At 57.6% G+C, this 25100-nt stretch overlaps 1 protein-coding gene across 3 annotated transcripts in view; it reads right to left on the reverse strand.

The window, feature by feature from the left end:
* Positions 1-1626: 1626 nt before the first annotated feature.
* SH3RF3 (SH3 domain containing ring finger 3) overlaps positions 1627-25100 on the reverse strand; it is a 206834-nt gene continuing 183360 nt past the window's right edge. For all 3 annotated transcript variants that reach the window (XM_060309733.1, XM_060309732.1, XM_030845045.2), the window contains 2 exons: positions 9574-9905; positions 1627-4227 (listed from right to left, as the gene is read on the reverse strand). In XM_060309733.1, the coding sequence (XP_060165716.1) occupies positions 4059-4227; positions 9574-9905 (501 nt within the window). In that variant the 3' untranslated portion in view covers positions 1627-4058. The remainder of the gene's footprint in view (positions 4228-9573; positions 9906-25100) is intronic.

Consider the following 25100-nt stretch of genomic DNA (forward strand, 5'->3'; position numbering starts at 1 on the left):
GCTCCAGGCCCAGGGGCAGGGGTGTGCCGTGTCCGTCCCTGTGGTCAGACTTACCAGGCGGCCTGCGGGTCGTGACGGCACTGCCTCCTCCGGCCCTCAGGCCTGACGCACTGTTTCCACGGAGGGCCTGGCTCAGTGCCCGGCCTTGGGCACGGGTCTCGGGGGTGCACTGAGCATGAGAACGGGCGCTTCATCTAACGCCCACCTGGCTCAGTGCCCAGCCTTGGGCATGGGCCTTGGGGGTGCACTGAGCATGAGAATGGGCGCTTCATCTAACGCCCACCTGGCTCAGTGCCCGGCCTTGGGCAGGGGACTTGGGGGTGCACTGAGCATGAGAACGGGCGCTTCATCTAACGCCCACCTGGCTCAGTGCCCGGCCTTGGGCAGGGGTCTCGGGGGTGCACTGAGCGTGAGAACGGGCGCTTCATCTAACGCCCACCTGGCTCAGTGCCCAGCCTTGGGCATGGGTCTTGGGGGTGCACTGAGCGTGAGAACGGGCGCTTCACCTAACGCCCACCTGGCGGAGTGTCTCTGACCCAGCTTGCTGGGGAGTGCGTGAAGGCTTCAGCACTGCAGCACGGGCTGGCCTCCCCTCCCCACCCTGCAGGCGGTGTTACCAGTCTTCCGCTAGTTCACTCCCTCCAGTTCACAAAGAAGAGGGAAGTAGCTCCGGGCTACGCTTCCCTCCAGTTCCAGTGACGTGACGGTCAAAGGCTCTGTGGGGGAGGCCCGGCCAGGAGGGCAGCGGGGTCGCCTCCAGGAAACACCCTGACAGGCCTTGGGTCGTGTGCGGCCCGCTGCTGGGCCTCCCTCTGTCTGGCTACTGGAGACAGGCCCCCCCCGTCCCCCTTTGGAGATAGGCAGCCTCCTGACGCCCCTCCTGCGGGTGGGTTCCAGGCATCCTGCACCCCGTGTTCCAGAGGACAGGCACCCGAGGCCAGACACACAGGCCGGGTAGTGAGTGTGCTGGTCTGGGAGGCTGATTCCAGGCACTCTTGGCCAACAGGACTTGAATGACTACTCACGTGAAGGCTTCCCACAAGCAAGGCAGGGGCATCACCCACAGAAAGCCACTCTGCTTTTCCAGGCAAGCAGGAGCCTGCAGGGGCCCCGGAAGCCACCCAAGCCCCACGGGCCTGCAGGGGCCCCAGAAGCCACCCAAGCCCCGCAGGCCTGCAGGGACCCTAGAAGCCACCCAAGCCCCGCGGGCCTGCAGGGGCCCTAGAAGCCACCCAAGCCCCGCGGGCCTGCAGGGGCCCCAGAAGCCACCCAAGCCCCGCGGGCCTGCAGGGGCCCCAGAAGCCACCCAAGCCCCGCGGGCCTGCAGGGACCCTAGAAGCCACCCAAGCCCCGCTGGCCTGCAGGGGCCCTAGAAGCCACCCAAGCCCCGTGGGCCAGGCTCAACTCTTCCTGCCCAGTGGCAGAATCCCAGCCTGGGCCGGGAGTGGCTATCTGGTGCCCCTGGTCCCCTCAGCGGCCCGCCACCCTGACACAGACCCCGGGGGTGGCAGGGCTGTGCGCCCACTGGCTGGCAGAGGGGACGTGGGGGACGCCTGCCGACTCTGCTCCTGCCCGGCCCGGCCCCACCTGACTGCTCCCCCATCCAGACACCAGGCCTCTCCACGTTCAGTTTTATTGAAAGACTCGGAAACACAGGCATCATGGTTTGTCATCAGCCCGTCCCTCCAGAATCACACACTGACATCTGTGCCCAACAGAAGCAAGGGGTGCACGTGTGTGACTGTGCAAAGTGCCGACAATTTCCCACCGGAGCCCGGCATTCACTGTGAGGCTGCCATCTCCTGACTCTGTTCCCGTGGCCCTTTGATGGCCCGATGGCCCTGTCACCTCCATGTCCTGATGTCAGTGCATGTGGCTGAGGACTCTACCCTGCTCCTCAGAGCATGTCACCTTGGCCCCAAAGGCCACATCACGAGCACGGTGCATGAGGTCTGGACCTGGGGAATCTGAGGGTATCAGGCAAAGGGTTGGTTCACCTTAGTGCCCGGGACGAGGGCATCCTTCCGGCAGGACGGCCCGGCAGAAGGGTCTGCTTCTTCTCCTGCTCTGTCTGTGGTTCACTGGTCACGAGGGCTGATTTTCTGACCAAGGGTTTGAAAACAGCCCAAAGCACAGGGGTGGTCGTGCGTGTCCATGCTCCCTGCAGCCTGGCCGGCGAGGAGGCCCTGACGCTGGTGGCCCCGGGGAGGCCCCAGCACCCAGCCCTGACTCTGCACAGGAGAGGCTGGCAACAACTTTGCTAAGACACCTGCAGGGGGGCGTGCCCCCTCCACCAGGCGCCAGCCTCTCAGCATCACGTGGGCGGTGCCGGGAGAGGTCTGTGGTGTTGCTTGGTAACTGCCCACGTTTAGAAAGAAGACTTTCCTATCATCTGTGGACGCAGTCAGCTCTGGTTTCACTGCAGAACACGTGTCTCACTCAGCATGTTAATCTGCGCATGTTTTTGGTGATGACATAACTGTAGACACGCACAGGATTTCTGTGCACGGAAAGCAACTAATCTGGCAACAGTGACAAACGTGCACCTCTGGCTGTCATAAACTCGGTGCACGGGGCTCCCTGCGTTTAAACCGGATTTTTTTTCTTTGATTCAGAACAAATTTCTCAACTCTGTCAATCTGTCATGTCCTGGAGAGAGGAAGAGCGCTCTTCTCTAGGAGCGACCCGCCGGCGTGGAGCCACCCGGCAGCAACAAGTGGCCAGGTCACACCCCAACACAGGAACTCTGAAGACTGCGTTCCTGCCACGGCCTCATGGCGGGCCGGGGAGTGGGCTTCTGGGTTTTGTTGCAGACATGCCAAAGGCTAGTGTGTTCAGCCTGATTTAACCCTGAGTGGCTTTGCAAAAAAAAGAGAGGGTTTAGGAACTGACAGGAACGTATTCCTAAGGTGTCTCTCTCACGGGCTCCTCCCGTCGGGGCTTGGGGGAAGGTGGACTCGTGGGTGCCCTTCGTGGACCCCCGACGGGGAAGGTCCCAGGATCAGAGCTGCCCCTCCCCACCCAGCTCCCTGGACCTGCAAGTCTGCATGACGCCTCAAAGCCCTCGTTATCCTCGTGGCTCTGGTCTCGAGACCAAGGTGCGCACTGAGAGCAGAGCAGTTATTTATTTAAAGAAAAAAAGGAGAAACCGTCACAAGGCAGTCGGTCTGAACGGTGGTAAAAACCGCACGTTTGGACAGTGGAAGCGCCGGCTGTGGTGTCCCCTCTACAGCGCAGAAGGGAAGCTCTGCCTCCTGACCTGGGGTCCACCCTCCTGCTCCTTTACTGCCACCTCCTGTCAGAACATCTCCAGATGCAGCAGGGGCTCTGGAAGGGTGGAAAGACACGGGCTTTTCCTAACTCCCTCCAATGCCCAGGCCCCTCTGGCCCCACGAGCACCGAGGCTGTGAAGACCTGGCTCTCCAGGTTCACATGGTGCCTGTAAAAGTTCTGCCCCTTTGGTGTCGCCCCAGAGATTTTTTCTTTCAAGCTCAACCAAGTCCCGACTAGTTTTACAAAAAGGCAGCACCAGGTGTATGAAAAATAGGCAGTGAACGACCTGTTAGACATTTATGAAGTCTAACAGCTTGGCAGTAAAAAGACGTAAGAAAGAAGCACGAGGGAGAGGGGACAGTGGTGGCAAAGCACGAGGCACTGCTGCCACCTCGCCCCGCGGGAGCCACGTGCAGGCCTTGCCTGGACGGGGCAGTTGATGACCCCGGGCCAGGGCACCATGCTGAGGCTCCAGGTGGAGGTGCCTGAGGTATAGCCAGAGACGAGGGTCAGGACCCACGGGACACCCGGAGCCGCCCAAAGGACGCTCTCCAAAGCGCGGGGCCCTGCCCCCCGCCGGCCCCGCCAGCAGATGGCAGAGGAGCGCCCCGGCGGCGTCTGCTCCCTGTCAGAGGACACGGACGGGTGGAAGGCGTGACCTCCTCACCCCCGGGTCCTGCGCGTGCGGGCGTCCCCGCCAGGTCCCCAGAAGGACCCAGGGCCTCAGGCGGCCGCTCCCCTGGGGTCCCTGCACCTCCGTCTCTGGGGGGGCAGCAGTCACGGCCTCAGAAGCTCTCCACGAAGCTGCCGGGGAAGAGGCCGGTGCGGCCGTTCCTCTGCAGGGTCCCCTTGTACCAGCCGTCCTCACGCTTCTTGTGCACGAAGACCACGTCCCCTTCCTTCAGCTCGATCTCTGCCTCGCTCTGCGGCGGGTATGAGACCACCACGCGGTACCTGGGGAAACAGATACAGGGGTGAGCTGCCCACCACCTCCCGGGCTCCAGGGCTCCGTCCCTGTTTTCAGACCAACGTTCCATAGATCCACCTGGAGACGTGAGTCTCCGCTGTGCCTCTGCCTGCCGGGCGCCTGAGCTCCGACCAGGAACAGACCCCTGGGCCTCGGCAGCTCCCTGGAGCTGAGACAAAGGCCTGCACCCCACACCTGCCCAGGAAGCCTCAGGGGAGAAGGCTCTGAGGACCAGCCTTGCTCTAAAACGCCCGAGGGTGAGGGCAGACCGGCCATGCGTGTCCCTCCCTGCCGCCCAGCCCGGCAGAGCTGCCGGCAGCCCCCTCCAGCTGGGGACCCCACAGGGCTCGTGCGTCCCGCTGTCCCCAAGCCCACCACCCTTACGGGGGGCAGGACTGGTCAGGTGAGCTGGGGGCTCCGTGCGCAGATCCTCACTGTGGGTGGTCTCGTGGCCGGCAGGGCCGCCTGTTCTCGCTGCCTGCGAACCCCACCCAGCTCGTAGGCACCACGGACCCCGCGGGCTGGGTGCGGGGGGAGGGGCGGGGTCAGCAAAGGCCTCCCCATGGACCGGCCGGGCGCCCGGCACGCTCCTCTCCCTCCGCCTCCAGCCCACCATCCACACGGCCCTCCTCCACTGGAAGCACGTCGCTCGGACTAGAGGCAAGCTGGGAAGAGGCTCTGTGTTCCCGTCGCCCCCCCGCAAGCGCACCGGCCCCTCCCGGTCACGGACACCGGGCCTGCCTGTCCCTGCCGTCTCCGGGCACCGCCCACCACTCCCTTCTCACCAGACCGACCTCAGACCCACGCTGCGCCCCCGTGTCCTCGGGGCGTGTGGGTTGAAGGGTGGGGCTGCTGGGAGGGTCGCAGGAGCAGCGGCCAGGAGCTCGCACACAGCTGACCCCGTCCCCTGCTCCTGGGCCCAGTCTGGCCAGCACCCCTGCCGTGGGCACTGGCAGAGCAGGAGCGTCTGTGGGCCGGGGAGAGCAGTTCAGGGCGCCCTCCGTCCTCGGCTCCCCGCTCCCAGCCCCACCCTCAGGGCCCGGGTCCTCCTCCGAGTCCCGAAAGGCCCAGGCGGCCTCCCTGGGCCAGAGGTGCAGACTGTGCTCCCCCTTCCCTCTGGCCACCTCCCCATGCTCTCCGAACTGCAGGCTCTCCTGTCCCTCCTCCCTGGCAGCACCTGGCCTGACCCTGTCCCCTGGGGAAGACGCTCTGGTGCAGAAGACCCGGGCCGGCCTAGGAGCTCGCGGGCCCAGCCCGCTCCAGGCGGTGGAAGCGGGGGGCAGAGAGGAAGTGGGTCGCGAGGCCGCCCGGCCTCCCCAGGTGCCTGCAGCGTGCAGGCCGGGACAGTGGCCACCGCGGTCCCTTTCAGGGAGTGGACGAGGCGAGGAAGGGGACGACAGCTCCTGCCCTCCCAGCCCCGCGTCCCTGCAGATAGCGGGGACACAGCAACGCCCGTGAGATCAGCCAGCACACACAGACTGCAGCTCCCACACCCCGGCGCCCAGGCTGCAGGACTGCCAGGACCAGCACCGCCCCCCCTTCACCTCGGCTTCCTGCCCATCTCCCTCCTCCAAACACCACCCCCTTCCCTCAAGTCCCCAGGAGAGAACGCGTCGAGATCATTCCTCACGCTCCCAACATAAGTTTTAGCTTTTGCCTCAACTGCCAGATGTGAAACAAGCAACTTTAAAAGTGTAATTTGCTAGAAAAAAATTCATCTGGTGCTTCTGAGCAATCCCGTGATTTAATGAGCCCGGATGGATGATGTGGGCTGAGCGTCTACAAGACCAGCATTCAGTTTTCTGCCCAGATCCTTCCAAGACGCTGAAAGAAACTGATGCTCAGCGACCCCAAAGGGCCAAGCGAACAGTGACACGATCCTGGCGTCACACGTCAGAGACTGTCCTGAGCGGCTGCGTCAACCACAGCCATCTGCAGACATCAGACTCACGGACCAAAGGCGCAGAATTCGAGGGAATCCGACCACTGCAGATGCAGATGCTTTGCCTGTGGGGTTGGGCACATCCTCCGTGTCACCAGAGGGGCCCTTCAGAGCCCCCGTGTCGGTCCCCATGAGGGCGAGTGGTCCGGGGTCGGGGGCTGTGGGCATCACAGTGGTGTCCCTCCAGGACCTTGAAAATGATAAGAATATACCCTGGACACCAAACTCTAAGGTCTACACATGCCTTGGGTCCCTGTGGCGGCTCTGACGGATTCCCACGAACAGTGCCTGACAACGTACACGTCTCATCTGGGGGTTCCGGAAGTCCGATGTCCGACACAGCCTCACGGGGCGAAGTCGAGGGATAGAGGCTCCGGGGCAGGTTGTGTCCCCTCCCCTCCTCCAGCCCCCAGAGGCTGCGGCGTTCCGGTGGAGGCCTCTCCCTCCATCTCAAAGCCAGGACGGTGGGCCCAGCTCCTCATCCACCTGCGAGGACTCCTGAGGTCACACGGGCCACCGCGGGGCCTGCACGACCTCTCCACTTTAGGGTCAGCTGCTCGGTCCACCTGCTACCTTATCCTTGGTTTGGGGATTAGGGCACAGACGTCTTTGGGAGCCTCCCATGACCCACAACGGATCAAAGCAAGAAACTCCTAAATCGCAACAGAGCCGAGCAGCTGAGGCCGGCGAGAGGTGAGGACACACAGACGGGGCGTGTGAACAGGTGGGGAGGCCTGTCAGTCAGTGCGGAGGTGGGGGGACCACGGCCCTCACCACGGCCTCCCTGTCGTGTGCGTCACGTCACACAGCGCCGTCTCCCGTGTCATCTCACGCGTCGTTACGGTTGTTTTTGCCCTTGGCGTTCGCTACGCATTCATCCTTTTCCAGGTATTAATCTAGGTGCTTTGCGGCCATTATAGCCACCAGGCACTATCATCCCCGTGTTGTATGTAGGGGCCGGGACTCAAAAAGCAGACACTCGTTTGGGTGAAATGGCTGTTAAGTGGCAGGTGCTTCTCTTGCTGCAAGATTGTGATGCATGTTGGGGGCGTGGACCGAGCCCAGCCTGCCCTTCATGCACAGCCCCCCTTGGCGGGCCCCCAAACAGGGGCTGGGGTGTGAGTGAGGGTGCGCTCTCCATGCAGGACTCTGGTCACAGCTGCGAGGTCAGGTGTGTGACCCACCGGCCCGAGTCCAGGTGTTTCAGGAGCTGCCCCGGCCTGAAGGTGACGTTGCCATTGTCACGTCCTCAGCTCCGACCTGCTGGGGGCCGGTACATGGGAGTCCTGAGGGCTGCGCGGGGTGAGGGCCGCGCTAGGCAGTAGTGGTCACTAAGGAGCTGTGCAGGGTGCTGGGGGCAGGAGGGCGCCCAGGGACCCGGGTACAATATCCCCAGTTAGGATAGTCAGCTAATGGGAGTAATTCCCTGAACTTCCTAGTTAATCCAGTCAGCTAATGGGAGTAACTCCCTGAACTTCCTAGTTAATCCAGTCAGCTAACGGGAGTAACTCCCTGAACTTCTCAGTTAATCCAGTCAGCTAATGGGAGTAACTCCCTGAACTTCCCAGTTAATCCAGTCAACTAACGGGAGTAACTCCCTGAACTTCCCAGTTAATCCAGTCAGCTAATGGGAGTAACTCCCTGAACTTCCCAGTTAATCCAGTCAACTAACGGGAGTAACTCCCTGAACTTCTCAGTTAATCCAGTCAGCTAATGGGAGTAACTCCCTGAACTTCTCAGTTAATCCAGTCAGCTAATGGGAGTAACTCCCTGAACTTCCCAGTTAATCCAGTCAACTAACAGGAGTAACTCCCTGAACTTCCCAGTTAATCCAGTCAGCTAATGGGAGTAACTCCCTGAACTTCCTAGTTAATCCAGTCAGCTAATGGGAGTAACTCCCTGAACTTCCTAGTTAATCCAGTCAGCTAATGGGAGCAATTCCCTGAACTTCCCAGTTAATCCAGTCAGCTAATGGGAGCAATTCCCTGAACTTCCCAGTTAATCCAGTCAGCTAATGGGAGCAATTCCCTGAACTTCCCAGTTAATCCAGTCAGCTAATGGGAGCAATTCCCTGAACTTCCCAGTTAATCCAGTCAGCTAATGGGAGCAATTCCCTGAACTTCCCAGTTAATCCAGTCAGCTAATGGGAGCAATTCCCTGAACTTCCCAGTTAATCCAGTCAGCTAACGGGAGTAACTCCCTGAACTTCCCAGTTAATCCAGTCAGCTAATGGGAGCAATTCCCTGAACTTCCTAGTTAATCCTAGACTCTCATGATTTCTTTACAACAGGGTCTTTAAGCCCTTTGTGGAGTCTAGAAGTTGAGGATCTGGGAAGGCAGAAACCCAGGGGAAACACGAGAGCAGCTTCGACATGTTTAGGGACCTGTCATTCCCCAGAGCCCCCAACTTTGGGACCTGGAGGAGGGGCCGGGACCCCCATTCAGAAATCACAGGCAGCTGGGTTGGTCCCGTGGCAGAAAGAAGGTTCTGACGTGGGAGAGCTGCCCGAAGGCGGAGGCTCCCTTGGGGAAGGAAGTGGAGGGAGAGAGGAGGGGGTGTGTGGTGTGCACTTGGTGTGTCTGTGTGTGGTGTACATGGTGGATGTGCGTGTGACGTGTGTGGTGCGTGTCAGGCCAGACGGAAGGGCTGGCATCGGTCAGTGTGGCCGAGCGGGGGAAGGATCTGCCAGAAATGCCAGGACTGCGCGCTCAGGAGATGCTCCCCTTTTCACCGTTTAGGCAGCTCTCCCAGCAGGAGGGGCACTTAGAAAGGAAAGCGTTTCCTCCCCTGAGCGCCCTTCAGCCCTCTTTGAGGCTCTCTAAGGACCGATGACTCAAACGGGATGGCCCACAAGCAGGACACCAGCCTCTGGCCGCTTCCACCCGAGGCCTCGGGGGACTCAGTTTCCTGACCTGGAAAACTCTACGCTGAACTCTAAGAAATTGTTGTCTTTGGCAAAAAACACGAATACCGGCCGTTTCGCATGGTGTAACCCTGAAGGCAGTTTGGGGCCAGGTGTCAGAGTGGGCCGAGCCTGGAAGAGCTTCCCCAGGGCGGGGCTCGCTCAGGCCTACGGGGGGCTCAGCCCAGGGTCACGCGGGTTCCTTTGGGGCAGGGGGTTGCAGGTCCCTCGCTCCACTGCTCGCTCTTCGGGCTCAGGCACCATCAGTTCCACCAGATTTCCAGATGGATCCCTTGTAAACACAAACTCAGGACCCAGATGGACTCAGAACGTGAAACACGCTCCCGTTGTATCTGAGCTGATGGGATAGTGAGGGCCGCCTGGCAGGTTGAAACCCCAGAAACCTGCGTCATCCCTGTTCCCCAACATGGCTCCAGACCTCACAGACCACCACACCCAGGCCCAGGAGGACGCAGGCCCACCCTTACCTCTCTCTGGGCAGCAGCTTGGGCTCGGGGCGGATGGCGGCCGCGGAGAGAGGGGCCTGCCGGGAGGGCGACGGGAAGCTCAGATCCAAGGAGCCCGCCTTCCTGTGCAGCGGCTCCAACCCCAAGGCCCCCTGCATCTCGCCCTCAACGGGGCAGGACCCGGCCCTGCCGTGGACGGACAGTGAGGACACTTCGGGCCCCACCGCGCCCTGGAGGGAGGCGTCCGCCGCTGCCCGGGGGTCGTGGGTGGGCGAGGTGGACGGCGGGGAGCGCGACTTCCTCCTGGTGGACGCGCCGGCCAGCAGCTTCAGAAGCCCGGGCTTCTTGTCTTTCTAGAGAGACACACAGAATGGAGTCAAGTGGGTTAGTTCTCCCGGAGGCCCTCGTCGTCAGCGAGGGGGTAGGACCCTGTCAGGAAGCTCTAAACACGGTCCCGTAAAGATGCTCAGAGGAGGAGAACGGCGGAGACGGAAAGCCTTCCCAGCTCCTTCCTTCCCCAGACGTGGCACAGGTGCCAGCACAGACCCGGGCCCGGAGGTGCCGATCCGACAGCAGCCCCGCCATCGCGGGACCACGTTCCAGCCTGGAAACTTCACCTGGAGGTGGGGTGGGGGGCTGGTTATTCCACGTCAGCCACCCCCCGCCCCGGGCTCCCAGAACCCACGTGTACAGACACGGCCTCATCTGGAGGCCCTGGCAGCACCGTGTGGTCTGTGCCACACAGGGAGCCGAGGTGCGCGTGTGTGCGCACGTGTGAGTGAGCGGTGTGGAGGAGGAGTGTGTGCACGCAGAGGTGCTTCCAGAGCAGTGTGCTCGTCTTGGAATCTAGACAGTGCCGTGGCCCTCCTGGGATTTACTTTCTGACGCTGGTGCGGATGAGCCGGCGCGGGGTGTGGTGTGGTACAGGCAGCACACGGAGCCTGACACTGAGCTCCTGAGCCGGCGATGGCTGCCACAGAGTCTGCTCTGGTCACGGGGCCCGCCGGACCCTACGGTGGCTGGATGGGGACTCCTCTGCCCCCAAGCTGGGGACAGTTAGTGGTGCTGAAATCCCCTTGAAGTGCACTTAGTAGGGACGTGCATAACCTCAGGGTAAGTCAATAACACTTTAGTATGAACAAATCTGACATTTTTCTCTACTCCCAGCACTGGTACTGATAGGAAGGATGGAAGCTGATGTCCTGCATGCTGTCCACGGCTGGCACGGGCGAGCCCTGGCCTGGAGGGGAGCAGGTGTGCAGGGAACGTGTCACAGGGCAGCCCTCTTCCAACATTCAAGAGAGATCTGTGCGTGGGGCACACTTAGGAGAGCTTCGGTCATTTGGCCACCGGGGGGCGCCATGCAGATGGCTCAGAGGCGTCCCCGTCCTCCAAGTAGCGGGGCTCCTGTGGCCACCATGTGGAGGAAGCGGCTCCCAGGATGACAGTCGCCTAACCTGAGACCAGCAGGAGAGGCACTGGCTCCGGTGGGTCGGTGGTCCCTGGCCCTCAGGGCCTCTGGAAGGGGAGGCACGCCGCAGCCAGACACCCAAATGCTGCTGGGTCTCAGGCAAAAAAGCCACAGGGTCAAATGCGATCCTGAAGTCCAAAACTCTTACAAGTGATTTAACTGTGCGTGTGTATGCATGTGTATGTATGTGTGTATATATGTGTTCGTGTATGCGTGTATGTGCAAGTGTGTGCGCATGTATATGTGTAGTGCGTGTGTGTATATGTGTGTGCAGGTACATGTACGTGTGCGTGTGTATACATGTGCGTGTATGCGTGTGTGTATGTATGATGTGTGTGTATGTATGTGTGCACGTGTGTGTAAGCACACAGGTGAATAAAACTAAGAGCCACATGATGGGTCCCCAGGGCTGCCAGTGGCCCTGTGGTACCATCCACGACAGGGGGGGCCGTCACCCGACCCACCTCCTCCCAGGGCTGCCCCAGAACACCACGCGGGCAGGGGGCATGGCTCTGACGTCCCGGCGCCCCCGTGTCCAGCCCGGGCCGAGAACGCTGCGGGCACCGGATACGCGCCCCCGAGCGGACGTGCTGGAGGTCACGGGCTCGCCGGCGGGGGGCCCTGCGGGTGTCCTTCCTCCTGACGAGCACGTGCCATCAGTGAGCGCCTGCCTCTCGGACCCACAGGAGCCCCGGGAAGGGAGGGCGCAGGAGGCCGGCGGCTGCGGGTCTGGAGCCGGGCGCCCACACGCGGGGGGATTTCCTGTCGGTCCCCGTGGTCAGTCACCACCGGCTGCCCTCCCACTGACCTCGGCGGACGCTGCCCGCCCCAGACGTCCGCGTCCACACACCCCGTGGAGCGGAGCGCGGGCTCGGGGGCCGGTCCAGCCCCTCCGGGCCGCCCTGGTCTGTGGGCGCAGCCGAGGACCCACCGATGGGCCCCTCGCGGGCGGCGCGAGAGGGAGGACGCGCGCTGGGGTGGATCGGGGCCAAAAGCTCATGCTAAAGGAGCACGGGTTTGCTGGGGTTTCCCGGGCCTTTGCAAGCCCAGGCGCCGTGGGCAATCGTGCCCTGTTGCTTTTCGGGGCCACCGCTTTCCTCACAGCCCCCCTCCGCTCCTGGCTTAAATTCCCCTCCCCTAAGCACGGGTCACTTTCCACCCCAGTGACCCTCTGAACGACCGAGGCTCAGTCATTTCAGCCTTGCTGGGGGACCCCAAACATCTGAACTGTGGGAACACAATGCCCCCTGTCCCCCCACCGGCTGCGGGGGGCGGAGGGCACATCTCCAGAGAAAGGGGCCCTCGCTCCCAGCTGGGCCAGCCCTTCCCCTGCGACGCCCCAGCTCCCTGTGCAGCTGACCGCCCCCACCCTGCCTGCCCCTCCCCTGACACAGCTCACCCCGGCGGGCTGTGCACTGGACGCCGGGAGCCCAGGGCAGCGCCGGTCCAGTCCCGGCTTTGCGTTTGGCTCACCGCGTGTTTAGGGTCAGTGCGAGAGCTGGTTTAAGCTATCACAGTCCTCACAAAACGTGATTCTGTTGCTGTTTTCATGGTGTGTCTGGATATTTTTAAATGTTTGCAAAAAAAACAAGTTTGAACCATCTTTAGCTCCCGATACGTCTCTGCTTGTTCACTGTTGGCAGGGCCACGCAGCTAACGGGATCTTGGCTCCCCGACCAGGGACTGAACCCGGGCCCGTTGGCAGGGAAGCGTGGGGTCCTAACCACTGGACTGCCAGGGAATTCCCTGCCAATACATTTTTCTTAAATGAGTAAAATCAACTTCACTTCCTGTTAACCCTTGCCTTGCCTTGGGAGACCCCAGGGACCAGCACAGGGCTCTCGGCTCCAGCTGACACAAAGAACCAACCAGGGAGTTCGATAAAATGTAGATGCGGGGCTCTGCCCTCAAGGGTTCTGATTCAGCAGGTCTGAGATGGTTCTGATCCAGAACCAAGGAAGTGATCAATTAGAAGCCGATGGTCACCTGTGCAACCAGGTAAGTGATTCCAGAAGACGGCAGACAGCTAAGACACAAGGAGGGGCCCAGCGTCGTGGGAAGGTGATCAAAGAAGGAGACTGTGTCCCCTACCTACTAAGTGCCTCAGCCCAGGGGACAGGCATGGGCTTAAAGTCGTGCTATGAAGTGCTGGGGTGCACGGGGGTGGAGATTCTGACCCGTGTGTCTGGCTGCCTAGCTGGCTCCCAGGCGAGGCTGCCCTCCCCAGTTGTACGTTGGGTGGCAAGGGCCATCGTTTGAGCAGGAGCTCACCAGGCACAGCAGCCACGCCAGGCATAGGAATGGGTGGGAGCCAGGCCTGCAGGCATGAGAAGCTCCGGCTCTCACGCTACACACACACCTGGGTCTGCACTCTGCCTCCCATACAAACAATGTCCTTACGTTAGAGAAGGATTACAGGCGACGTTAGGGAAACAAGCACACCGGCACACACACACACACCCTGAAATAAAGTCACATCCTACTTTAAAAGAGTCATCTGGAAATCTAATATTAAAAAAAGAGACGTTCATTCATTATAGGAAAACTGTAAAACATTTTACAAATAATAAAATGATAGTGTCTGTCCCCAGAGGCCTTGTTTCATAAAATATTAATGCAAAAACTTGGCCAAAGGAAAAAAAATTTAAAGCTTAAATTAAGAAGTGTTGCCAGTTAAAAGTCAATTAAAATTATGGAAAATTATCTCTGAAATTAAAGGAAGTCAAAGAGAATAGAATTTGATTTATAAAATGTGACATTTAATTTTTCAGGGAGTCAATTCATTTCATTAAAACGAAGTTAACCTGTAACATGGCCTATGAGTGCCATGTCCTCACCATCATCTCCTCATTATCCTATGGTGATTAGGTGGAGAAATTACAACTAACATCACAGAAATACAAAGGAGTAACAAATTGTTACTATGAACAATTATACGCCAACAAATTCGACAGCCTAGAGGGAATGGAAACATACAATCTTCCGAGGCTGAATCATGAATAGAAAAATCTAAATAAACCAAATACCAGTAACAAAACTGAATCAGTAATCAGAAAACTTCCCCAGACAAAGGCCCAGGTCTAGGTGGCTTCACAGGTGAATTCTACCCAAGATTCAGAGAAGACTTATACCCATCCTTCTCAAATTATTCCAGAAAACTAAAGAGGAAGGAAACTCCCAAGCTCATTTTATGAGGCCAGCATTTCCCTGATACCAAAACCCGTCAAAGGCACCACACACACACACAAAGAAAACTATAGGCCAATATCCTTGATGAATATAGATGCCCAAATCCTCAACAAAATACTAGCAAACTGAATCCAACAATACATTGTAAGGATCATACACCATGTCAAGTGGGATTCATTCCAGGGATGCTAGGATGGTTTAACATATGTATATCCAACAATGTGATACACCACATTAACAAAACAAAGGATAAAAATCATATGATCATCTCAATAAAAACAGAAAAAGCATCTGACAAAATTCAACATACATTCATAATAAAAAGTCTCAACAAAGTAGATATAGAGGAACATAGCTCAACATAATTAAGGCCACATATGACAAACCCACAGCTAAATCATACTCAATGATGAAAAGCTGAAAGCTTTTCCTCCAAGATCAGGAACAAGACAAGGATGCCCACTATGTTCTTCAACATAGTACTGGAAGTTCTAACTACAGCAATTAGGTAAGAAAAGTAAATAAAAGGCATCTAAACTGGAAAGGAAGAGGTAAAACTGTCACTATTTGCAGATGACATGATACTATATATAGAAAATCCCAAAGACTCCTCCAAGAAACTCTTAGAACTAATAAGTGTATTCAGCAAAGTAGCAGGATACAAAACCAATATACAGAAATCTGTTGCTGATAATGAACTATCAGAGAGACAAACAGAGCAAACAATCCCAGGTATAATTGCATCAAAGGAATAAAATACCCAGGAATAGATTTAACCGAAGAGGTGAAAGACCTGCACTCTGAAAACCATAAGACACTGAGGAAAGTGACGGCAGATGATACAGATAAATGAAAGATATACCACGTTCATGGAAGAACTAAGGTCATTAAAATGCCCATACTACCCAAATCAGTCTACAGATTAAATGCAATCCCTATCAAAGTTCTTATGGCATTTTCCACAGAACTAGAACAAATCCCCAAATTCATAGGGAAACATAAAAGGCCCTGAATAGCCGAAACAATCTTGAGAAAGAAGAACAAAGCTGGAGGTATCACAGTCTCTGATTTCAGGCTATACTACAAAGCGACGGTAGTCAAAACAGTATGTTACTGGCACAAAAACAGCTCCGTAGATCAGTGGGACAGACTAGAGAGCCCAGAAATAAACCCACACTTATATGGTCAATTAATCTATGACAAAGAAGGCAAGAATATACAGTGGGGAAAAGACAGCCTCTTCAATAAATGGTGCTGGGAAAACTGGACAGCTACATGAAAAAGAATGAAAGTGGACCACCTTCTTACATCATATACAAAAATAAACTCAAAATGGATTAAAGACTTAAATGTGGGACCTGAAACTATAAGACTCCTAAAAACAGAGGCGTATGCTCTTTGACATCAGTCGTAGCAAGATTGTTTTGGACCTGTCACATCAGGCAAGGGAAACAAAAGCAAAAATAAACAAACAGAACAGCATCAAACTAAAAAGCTTTTGCATAGCAAGGGAAACCACCAACAAAATGAAAAGGCAACCTACTGAATGAGAGAAGATATTTGCAAATCATACATTCAATAAGAGGTTGATATTCAAAATATAAAGAACTCATACAACTTAATATTAAAAAAAACCCCAAACAACCCAATAAAAAAATGGGCAAAGGACCTGAATAGACATTTTTTCGAAGAAGACATACAAATGGCCAACAGACATATGAAAAGATGCTCAACATCACTAATCATCAGGGAAATGCAAATCCAAACGAAAATGAGGTGTCATCTCACACCTGTCAGAACGGCTATTATCAAAAAGAAAAGAAATAACAAGTGTTGGTGAGGGTGTAGAGAAAAGGGAACCCTTGTGCACTGTTTGTGGGAATATAAATTGGTGCAGCCACTGTGGAAACAGTACGGAGGCTCATCAAGTAATTAAAAATAGAACTACCATACGATCCAGCAATTCCACTCTGGGTACTTATCTGAAGAAAACAAAAACAGTAATTAGAAAAAATATATGTACCCCTTGTTCACTGCAGCACTATTTACAATAGTCAAGATATGGAAACAACCTAAGTGCGCACTGATAGATGAATGGATAAAGAAGATGTGGTACATCTATACAATGGACAACAATGTGTATATATACACTCAGCCATAAAAAAATGAAATCTTGCCATTTTCGACAACACGGATGGACCTGGAGGGTATTATGCTAAGTGAAATAAGTCAGACAGAGAAAGACAAATACTGTATGATTCCATGTGTATGTGGAATCTAAAAGACAAGACAAATGAAGAAATAATCCAAAACAGAAACAGAGTCATAGATACACAGGACAAATTGTTGGTTGCCAGAGGGGAGGGGGTTGGGGGAGGAGAGAAATAGGTAAAGGGGATTAAGAGGTTCAAACTTCCAGCTATCAAATAAATAAGTCACAGGTATGTGATGTACACATAGGGGACGTAGTCAATAGCACTGCAACAACTTTGTATGGTGACGGATGAAAACTGGTCTTCTCGGGGTGAACGTTTCATAATGTGTAAAAATATCAATTCACTATGTGGTATACCTAATATGATATAATATGGTATTTTAATTTTAACTTAGAAAAGTCTAAAGTCCAAAGTAAATATCATCTAAATCAGATGTGGGTGAGCTCGAGCTATGATTCATCCTGAGGCAGATTCCCTCTCCAGCTGTGAGCCTGTGACAGCAAGCTAATTACATCCTTCCCAAATGCAAAGGTGAGGGAGGCAGAAAATAGACATGCCCACTCCCAAAAGGAGAAATGGGAAGACGAGGGAGTGACAGGTCCAAAACGTAGCCAGGCACGCTCCACTAGGTCCCAAGCTGCAGAACAATCCTCCTTGGTCAACGCCTCTCCTCCAGGCCCACACCCCCGGCTTCGGTCGAAGGCCACCTCTGAATAGCCTCTGGGGCCCTTCATCCCTTTCCCGGTAGAAGAGTGCATGTTTGCAGCCCAACGGCCCCGTGGTCTGGTCCTGCAGAATCCAAGGGGCCCCACAGCCGTCCTGCCGCCACCCTGCTTCCTCTGACCCCCGAAGTTCAGGCTGGCAGAGTCCTCGGTGCTTTAATCCCACCTCTGTTCCTGGCTCGGCTGCGACGGCTGGTTAAGTGCACGAGTTGCACCTGTGGTCTCTTTATCAAATGGTGTGGCCACATCCCCGGCATCTCTTCAGAGCACGCCTTCTCATTTTGTGCAATATGGTGAGGCTAAGGGTCTTCCAGATGTCCAAGCTCCGGTCCTTTTTGGTTAACAATCAACTCATGTCTTTCCTCTTGCGTTTAACTGCCAGCCAGCAGGAGGAACCACGCCTCTCCTTCAGTGCTGCTGAGAAATGTCCTCAGCTAAATGTCCAACGTGGACCTTCTACAAGACACGAGGGCACGGCTAGGCTGCTCCCTTTGCCACTTTCTAGCCAGGGCTGCCTTCCTTGCCATTAGCAGCAGCGCGCTCCTCCTTCCCCCTGGACGTCCTTCAGCATTCACGCCCCTACCAGAGTCTGTTCACGATCCCTCGCGAAGGACCCTCGCCAGAACTGCCTTTAAGGCCAAACGTCAAGCCTCCCAGCCTCTCTCCGCCGCCTGTTCCAAAGCTGCTTCTGCATTTTCAGGCTTTGTAACAGAAGCCCCTGCCACACTCACGGAACCCAAATCTGTATCGGTTGCCTCAGGCGTCCATAACCAAGTACCACAGCCTGGGCGGCTTCATCCACAAGCCTGTCTTTTCTCGCCGTTCTGGAGGCTGGGGGTGCCAGTGTGGACGGGCCCTTGGTGAGGACCCTCCTGGCCTGCAGACGGTGCCGTCTGTCAGGTGGTCACATGCACTTTCCTCATGACCCATCTAACCCTAATTACCTCCCAAGGGCCCCCCCGACTGGGGCTTCAACTTATGAATTCTGGAGGGACACACACATCCAGTCTGAAAAGGCCACAGTTACCTCAACGAGAGAGAGGACATTCAAGTACAGAGAGACGACAGGGACGGACCCCGGTCTCTGGATGCAGAATCCCAGACTCTCTCTGGCCACCTCACCGCCTGTTCCCGTGGCCGCTGGTGCGTGACACGGAGGCTTTGCTCGTCCTTCACCCTCCAGGCCCTACTCTGCCCCGTGCCCCAGGGCCTTACTCAGTGTTTGCTGAGCCTACCTGGTCCCCAGCCAGCCACCGGAACACAATCACACGTCCAAGGCTGACCCGGCCCCAACTCGCCCTCAGCTCAGGCTGGAGCTCCTTGGACCAAGCCCCACCTTCTCTGCAGAACGCTCTCCTGCCAGCCCTGGGCTCCCGCACCTGCTGTCCACCAGATGCTGGCGGTAACCGCACACATCACCCTCTAACTTATGAGCAGCAGCACCCTGCGTACCCCCATCTGGCCCAGAGATCACCCCATGTTCAGTGAGGGTCATGGTGTGGCCTGCACTCGTCACCAGCCCCCACGGCAGGAAGCCTGAGCAATGGACCCTGGGTGCCACCTCGAGATCTAGTTCAGCCGCTCTGGGGCGGCCAGGTCACCTCTCTTGTGACCCCTGGTCCATCAGAGGAGCAAGCGCTGGCATCCCCGACTCCTCAACGTCCCACGGGCCGTCCTGGCCTCCCGCGGGCAGGACTGAGCAGCTCGCACCCTGGGGCCCAGCCCAGCCCGGCCAGCACCCCGAGAGGGCCCTGAACGCGGGATCAGAGTCTGGTCCAGCCTCTGCCGTGTAGCCCCGTGATGCTGTCACTGCGCCCGGGGCAGGACCAGGTACCCTGGGTGGCGTCACAAAGGCCACCACAGGGCAGGCGCCATGGCCGGTGCTCAGCGAAGGTGGGAGGCCTGTGGCCGTGTACCTTCCACAGGGGCCAGAGCCCAGGCCAGGTCCCCATGCTGAAGGGCAGGGGCCACACCACCTGGCTCTCCTCCTGCCTCCCAGCCGGGTGCCCTTGAACGCGTGCTTGCGTTTCCTGGGCCTCAGTTTCCTCACCTGTGGAGTGGGGGTATCGGCGGCACCTGCCCGAGAGAGCTGTCTGGGGACTGGATGAAATAAGACATGTGAGACATTAGCCTGCTGTCACCAGCACGCTCTCCGTCACCATGGTTACCACACAGCCGTTTGGAGCCTTCTTTCTACAACAGCCAGTCTGCCCAGTGATACACGAGTCTCCCTCCACAGCTACATCTTACTGTTTGGGGAAGGAAGTACCGCTCCTCAGCCCAAGGAACCGCACCAGGACCTTTTCCTCCTAAAGCAGCGGTTCTCACGCGTAGTGAGCTTGAAACCACATTTCCCACGTACTATGACGACACACGTGGTGGGACGGACCCTCCCCAGTGCTGTGCTGCAGGGGCCATCAGCAAACCCGGAGCAGGAAGGAGGATGGTCTGAACGTCTGTCCCTACCCAGATGTGTCACATGCTGGGCCGTGAAGGACCTCAGGGGTCTGAACCAAGGTGGCTTCTGGGCTCTGTGAAGCCCCTGGATTTGCCAGGCTGGGCATGAGTAGCTTCTCAAAGCAGGCCATGCCCCTCCCCGGTGTTAAGAGGCTGATGGCATAATTCAACTGAGAAAAAAGGAGGTGAAGGGCAGTGGGTGTGCAGGTCTGACCGGCGGAAGGCATGGACGGGGCCGCGGGCCACCTGCACCCAGGCCGCTGCCGTGACATCAGCGGGAGCCAGAGGCCAAGCTCTTTGGGGACAACAGAGACAACAGGGCGTACTCTGCTCTCAGTCTGAGAGCCCCAAATAGGAGGAAGCTGTGACAGACGAGAACTCAAGGAAAGAGGGAGGTCACATGTCACCCTGGGTGACGTGGCCAAGCGAAGCTTCCAGATGCGGCCACGGTGCTGTCTCTCCTCCCTCGACTGCCTCACGTGGCCCCTCTTGTAGGATCCGCGTCCCTGCCGTGCGCCAGGGCCTGCCATGGCTCCACCCGCACCCAGGGCTCGAAGACACCGCCAGCTCCCCCTTGAGCAGAGACCACGGAGGGGACGCATGAGTGTCTGACCAACAGCCGACTGACGTGCCGGCCAGCAGCCAGCGAGCGGCCCGCAGGTGGCTCCGGCCCGGCCGGCACAGCGTCCAGGCCTCCCTCCGCTCAGCCGAAGCCCAGCCCCGGAGCAGAATCACGACAACCCGACGGGGGATGTTCTCCCACACTGAGGTGCGGGAAGTTGTTGCGGCCTCTACGTGAGTTAACTTGAATTTTGTGCTGACTAAACGGCCTGTGTGTGACCTGTCAAACACACACTGCACGCCGGCTTTAATTATGAAAGAAAAGGGTGCCCTGACCAGAAGTAAAGAACGTCCATGTTATAATAAAGACTGGGGCTTCCCTGGTGGCACAGTGGTTAGGAATCCGCCTGCCAATGCAGGGGACACGGGTTCGAGCCCTGGTCCAGGAAGATCCCACGTGCCGTGGAGCAACTAAGCCCGCGAGCCACAGCTACTGAACCTGTGCTCTAGAGCCCGCGAGCCACAACTACTGAGCCTGTGCTCTAGAGCCCGCGAGCCACAACTACTGAGCCTGTGCTCTAGAGCCCGCGAGCCACAACTACTGAAGCCTGTGCTCTAGAGCCCGTGCTCCACAATGAGAAGCCACCGCAATGAGAAGCCCACGCACCGCAACGAAGAGTAGCCCCCACTCGCCGCAAATAGCGAAAGCCCGCGTGCGGCAACAAAGACCCAACACAGCCAAAAATAAATAAATAAAGTTATAAAAAGAAAAAACAATAAAGATGAAATGCCTCCCTTCCCGGGACGCCAGCGCTGGTCCCTCATCCACGGTAAGCCTCCCTCCCCAGGGGCCAAGGCCACGCTGACTCGGTACCTGCTGGTCTGTTGTTTTTTTCAACCTTGAAGGAAAGCATCCCTGGCCTGACGTTCTTTGTTCTGACGAGACACGAAACTGTGCTGAAAACCCTGCTTCTCCAGGGCAGCTCCTCAGGTTACCTGAGAGGCTGTCTTCTGGGCTAGAGTCCTCAGTCTGGCTCAAGGAAAACTTTCCTATCCCTAGCAGAGACTGTTTAATATTTTCATCACCAAAAGTGAAAGCTGTTCTACACAACTGAGGCTGGGTGTGTGTTACATGGCAGACTTCACGAGATGCCGCCGAGATTCCCCGTCCCAGACCCAGCAGCAGGGTCGGGGTGCTGGCGGCCCTGCCCTCTGACGTGGCCTTACCCGGGAGCTTCACAGGCACGCGCGCACGCCTCGAGCACAGGCACGGCAGTTAACAAGTGCGGGTGGAGAAATGAGAGCGCCTCCCAACAGCCTTCTTTGGGATAGCTTACAGAAGTGCTGGAAACACGCACAGGTAACAGATGAGAAGAATTCCGGGCGGAAGGAAGCCCAGAACTGAACTTCAGCGTATTTTTACTGGAAACACGAAGACCTCCAGACAACCTACAGCCAACCAAACCGCAGGGCCCTAAAATCCCAGGTCACACCCCGATGGGGCCTCGGAAACTGGAAGGCCCGCCTTGATTCGGAGGCAGGACGCATTGCCAGACGCCCGGGGACTCCAACCACGCAGGTCTGAGAGCATCAAAGGAGCGGAGCCGGAGCCGCAGGGACAGGTGCGATGCTGAACAAGACCGTCCGCGGCTGCTCTGGGCCACTCCTCGCGCCAGGCGGCTCATCTCCCCTGTGCCTCGGAGCCCCCGCGGCCCTCCCCTCGCTGTCAGGGATGGAGCACGCAGGGGTCTCTCCCTACGGGCCTCTCTCAGCCTTGTAACCGTCCCAGTAGCATCACTGGGGGTGGGCAGAGCAAGCAGGGCCCCTCGGGTGGAGAGGTGTCCTCTGCAGGCCCACCCGGAAGGAGGGTTCCATGGGGCTTGAATCCCATCGTTTCAGTCTCCACCTCCTGCGGGGAGAAGCCCTCAAGGAGGCGGAGGGCAGCCGCCCGCCCGCCACGTGTCCGGTTGGAAGGGGGCCCTCAGCAAGGCGGGCACAGCGTGAGGCTGACCCACAGGGCCTCCTGATTCTTTCTGACAGGCAGAGGCTGACGCGCTCTTTGGCGGGAAGGCTGTGCCTTTGTGGAGGAGGGGGGAGCGACTTTCTCTCCTCTGGGTCAGGTCCCAGCAGCCACCACGTGATGTGGGCTTGTGCCCCTCGAGGCCCCCACTTGGGGAAGGATTTCCAGCCTCCCTCAGCCCTTGCACAGCAGAGCCAAGCTTCACACGAAAGGTCAGGGACTTGTGCGTTGGGTCTCACTGTCTGAGCCGTTGGAAGAATCCCAGCACCTCGCTTCGGGTTACATTACAGCTGCCAGGGACTTGTCTGAACGTGAGCTCATTTGACCTGCACCCGAGTCCCCAGGGGCTCCAGGCCGGCAGCCTTGGTGTCCCCTGAGGATGTGGCACCTCGGATGCTGGCAGGCCTGGCGTGAGCGAGAGCTGGGCAGGCTTCTCTGCAGTGGGACCTTCTGGAGCCTTCTCTGTGCCAATAAGCTCATCTTTAAATTTAAATTTTATCTTGTAGGAACACGTAACGAGAAATGTCCTCTTTTAGCGAGTTTGTAAGTGACCACGCTGCCTGGTAGACACCGTAGGGGCATTCACCGTAGGGACAGTCATCGGTGGATCTCTAGAAATAACCCACCTTGCTTCACCGAAGCTTTATCAGTGACCTTAAGTTTCAGTAAAGCAAGCCAAGTTCTAATAAGCTGGGTTTTCCTGCAGCAGTTATTTATTTATTTATTTGTTGGTGGGCCTGGGGCTCTTCTGAAAATGAAGGGAGGGTTCTGACGATTTGGAAAGGTAACATCCACCCAGCCCGGTGCAGGGAGGCCCCGAACACTGCTCACAGCTGCTCTGCACACCGCCGGCCCCCCGCGAGGGTGACCCTGCGGCCAGGAGACGCTCGCGACCACGGGTGGAGATATTTCTGGCTATTGCGGCGGGGGTGACGTGAAGCTGGCATCCTGCAGGTAGAGGCCGGGGCTGATCCAGGCCCTCCAGTGCAGGACTGCGCGGGCATCAGGCTCCCTCCCGACAGCGGCCGGGGGCAGATGCTGGCCGGTGGCCTTCGGCACCCAGGCCGCCTCGCATCCCGTGCTCCCCCACCCTTGGCTCCGCGACCTGGGGGCTCAGGTGCTGAACCTGGAGGGTGGGGGCCGGTGGACCCTTTGTATGGGTTTCCTCGGGGGGTGAGGAGGTGAAGAGAGAATGATCCAGGAGCCCTTGCAGAGCCACAGAGAACACTGGAAGGTGCTAGTCTGCTTCTGGGACGCGGGGACGGGGCCAGCTGGGCCGGCTCTGGGAAGGCCGCAGAGCTCTCTGGAGTCGCCCCACCCCGAGCGCTAGGGTCCCCAGGTCTCCAGAGCCATCCACGGCCCTGTCTCCTGCGGCAGCAAAGAAGTATCTGCGGCACTTTGGACAAGGGACAGGGCCAGGCCCCGACGCTGTCCAGGGAGGGCCCCACATCTCCCCTGCTCCCAGCGGGCTGCCCGTGGTTCTGAAGCCGACGACGCAGGCCCAGTGCCGTTCTGACTGAAATCCCACCCCCAGGCCAGCACGGGCCTTGCTCGCAGTGCCACGTGTCCTGCTCTTGGTTGTGCCCATGTTTTCCATCAACAGGGTGCCCCATCCACCGTGGAAACAGCCCCCCGCCCCGAGCCCTGCTAGGACCTCACCAGGCAGACATCCACGATCAGCTCGTACCCAAGCGACTCCCAGAAAACAAGGGCTTTCTTTCCTCGACCAGCCTGACACACAGCCATCAGACTCACACTTCAGCCCCGTCCTCCTGGCCCGAAAGGGCAGCCACAGACAGTGTGCCCGCACCCAGTGCCCCGGGGAGTGGCCGGGTCCCTGTGCTGGTGGGCAAAAAGCACGGATTCTTGGCGGCCGCGGCCCCAGCACCTGCGTCTCTGAACACCCGCCGGCCCTGCCCTGTCCATCTCAAGTGGGAGCCACACCCCAAAACCAGGGTGATGAGTCCAAACAGAGGCATGGCAGGTTCCCCCGGCACCATGGCCCAGTCCAGGACCGCACTTCCCGCATCTCTGTGGACCTTCTGACCCCGAAGGGGGCTGCTCTAGGGTGTGGGGATGTGATCCCCCAGGAGCAAGGGTGGCTGTGTGATGGGGTCGAGCCACACACGTCAGCGGTTAGGAGCGAGGGGACAGAAGGTGCACCCCAAATCGTGTCTCTGTGGCATGAGGATTAATTTATTATGATGATTATATATATAAATATGATTCACTTATGATTCTAAGGCCCAAAAGACTCAGGAAGAGCGTTCCCCTAACTGCCTAAAAGAATGTAGATGGAGGACCTGTTCCAGGAAGGGGGAGTCACCACAGGTAACTGTAGTAAAAACTGCTGAAACTTCTGTGTCCACGGTTCCTGCCTGGCCCAGCAAACACGCATTCACCAAACGTTTGCTTTTCCGTCTCCATGTGCATTGCCTCCCTCCCGCTCTGAGTCCCAAACTCCCATCCCTGACATACTCCTTCGTCTCGAGCTGAGGATGGGATTTAAGGTGAGGGCTTCCACCACTGGGGGAGTTCGTTTTCCTGGGTCTCTCCCATGCGCACGCTTTAAAATTTTTCTTATTTCCTCCTGTTGATCCGTCGCCTGTCAATTTAATTCTCAGATGTGCCAGAAGGACCTGAAGGGAGAGGACAACGTCTTCCCCCCGACAGGAGACACCCCAGGAAAGAGGCGTCGGGGGCTAAGGCGGTGGATGAGCCCCACCGAGAGGGGGGCCCGGGGCTCCCAGACAGGCGTGCTCAGGACTCTCGCAGGGGCAGCCGAGCCGGGGTGCCGGGGGTGGGGGGGCACACACCCCCTTCTCTTCACTGGCACCGCAGTCCCCTATCCCCGCCAGCCCTGTTTGCGCTTGTAGCCCCGACTGGGAGCCGTCTCCTCCCTGGACCTTGGT

The sequence above is a fragment of the Globicephala melas genome, chromosome 12, assembly GCF_963455315.2.
Source record: "Globicephala melas chromosome 12, mGloMel1.2, whole genome shotgun sequence".
In the NCBI taxonomy this organism is placed as follows: domain Eukaryota; kingdom Metazoa; phylum Chordata; class Mammalia; order Artiodactyla; family Delphinidae; genus Globicephala; species Globicephala melas.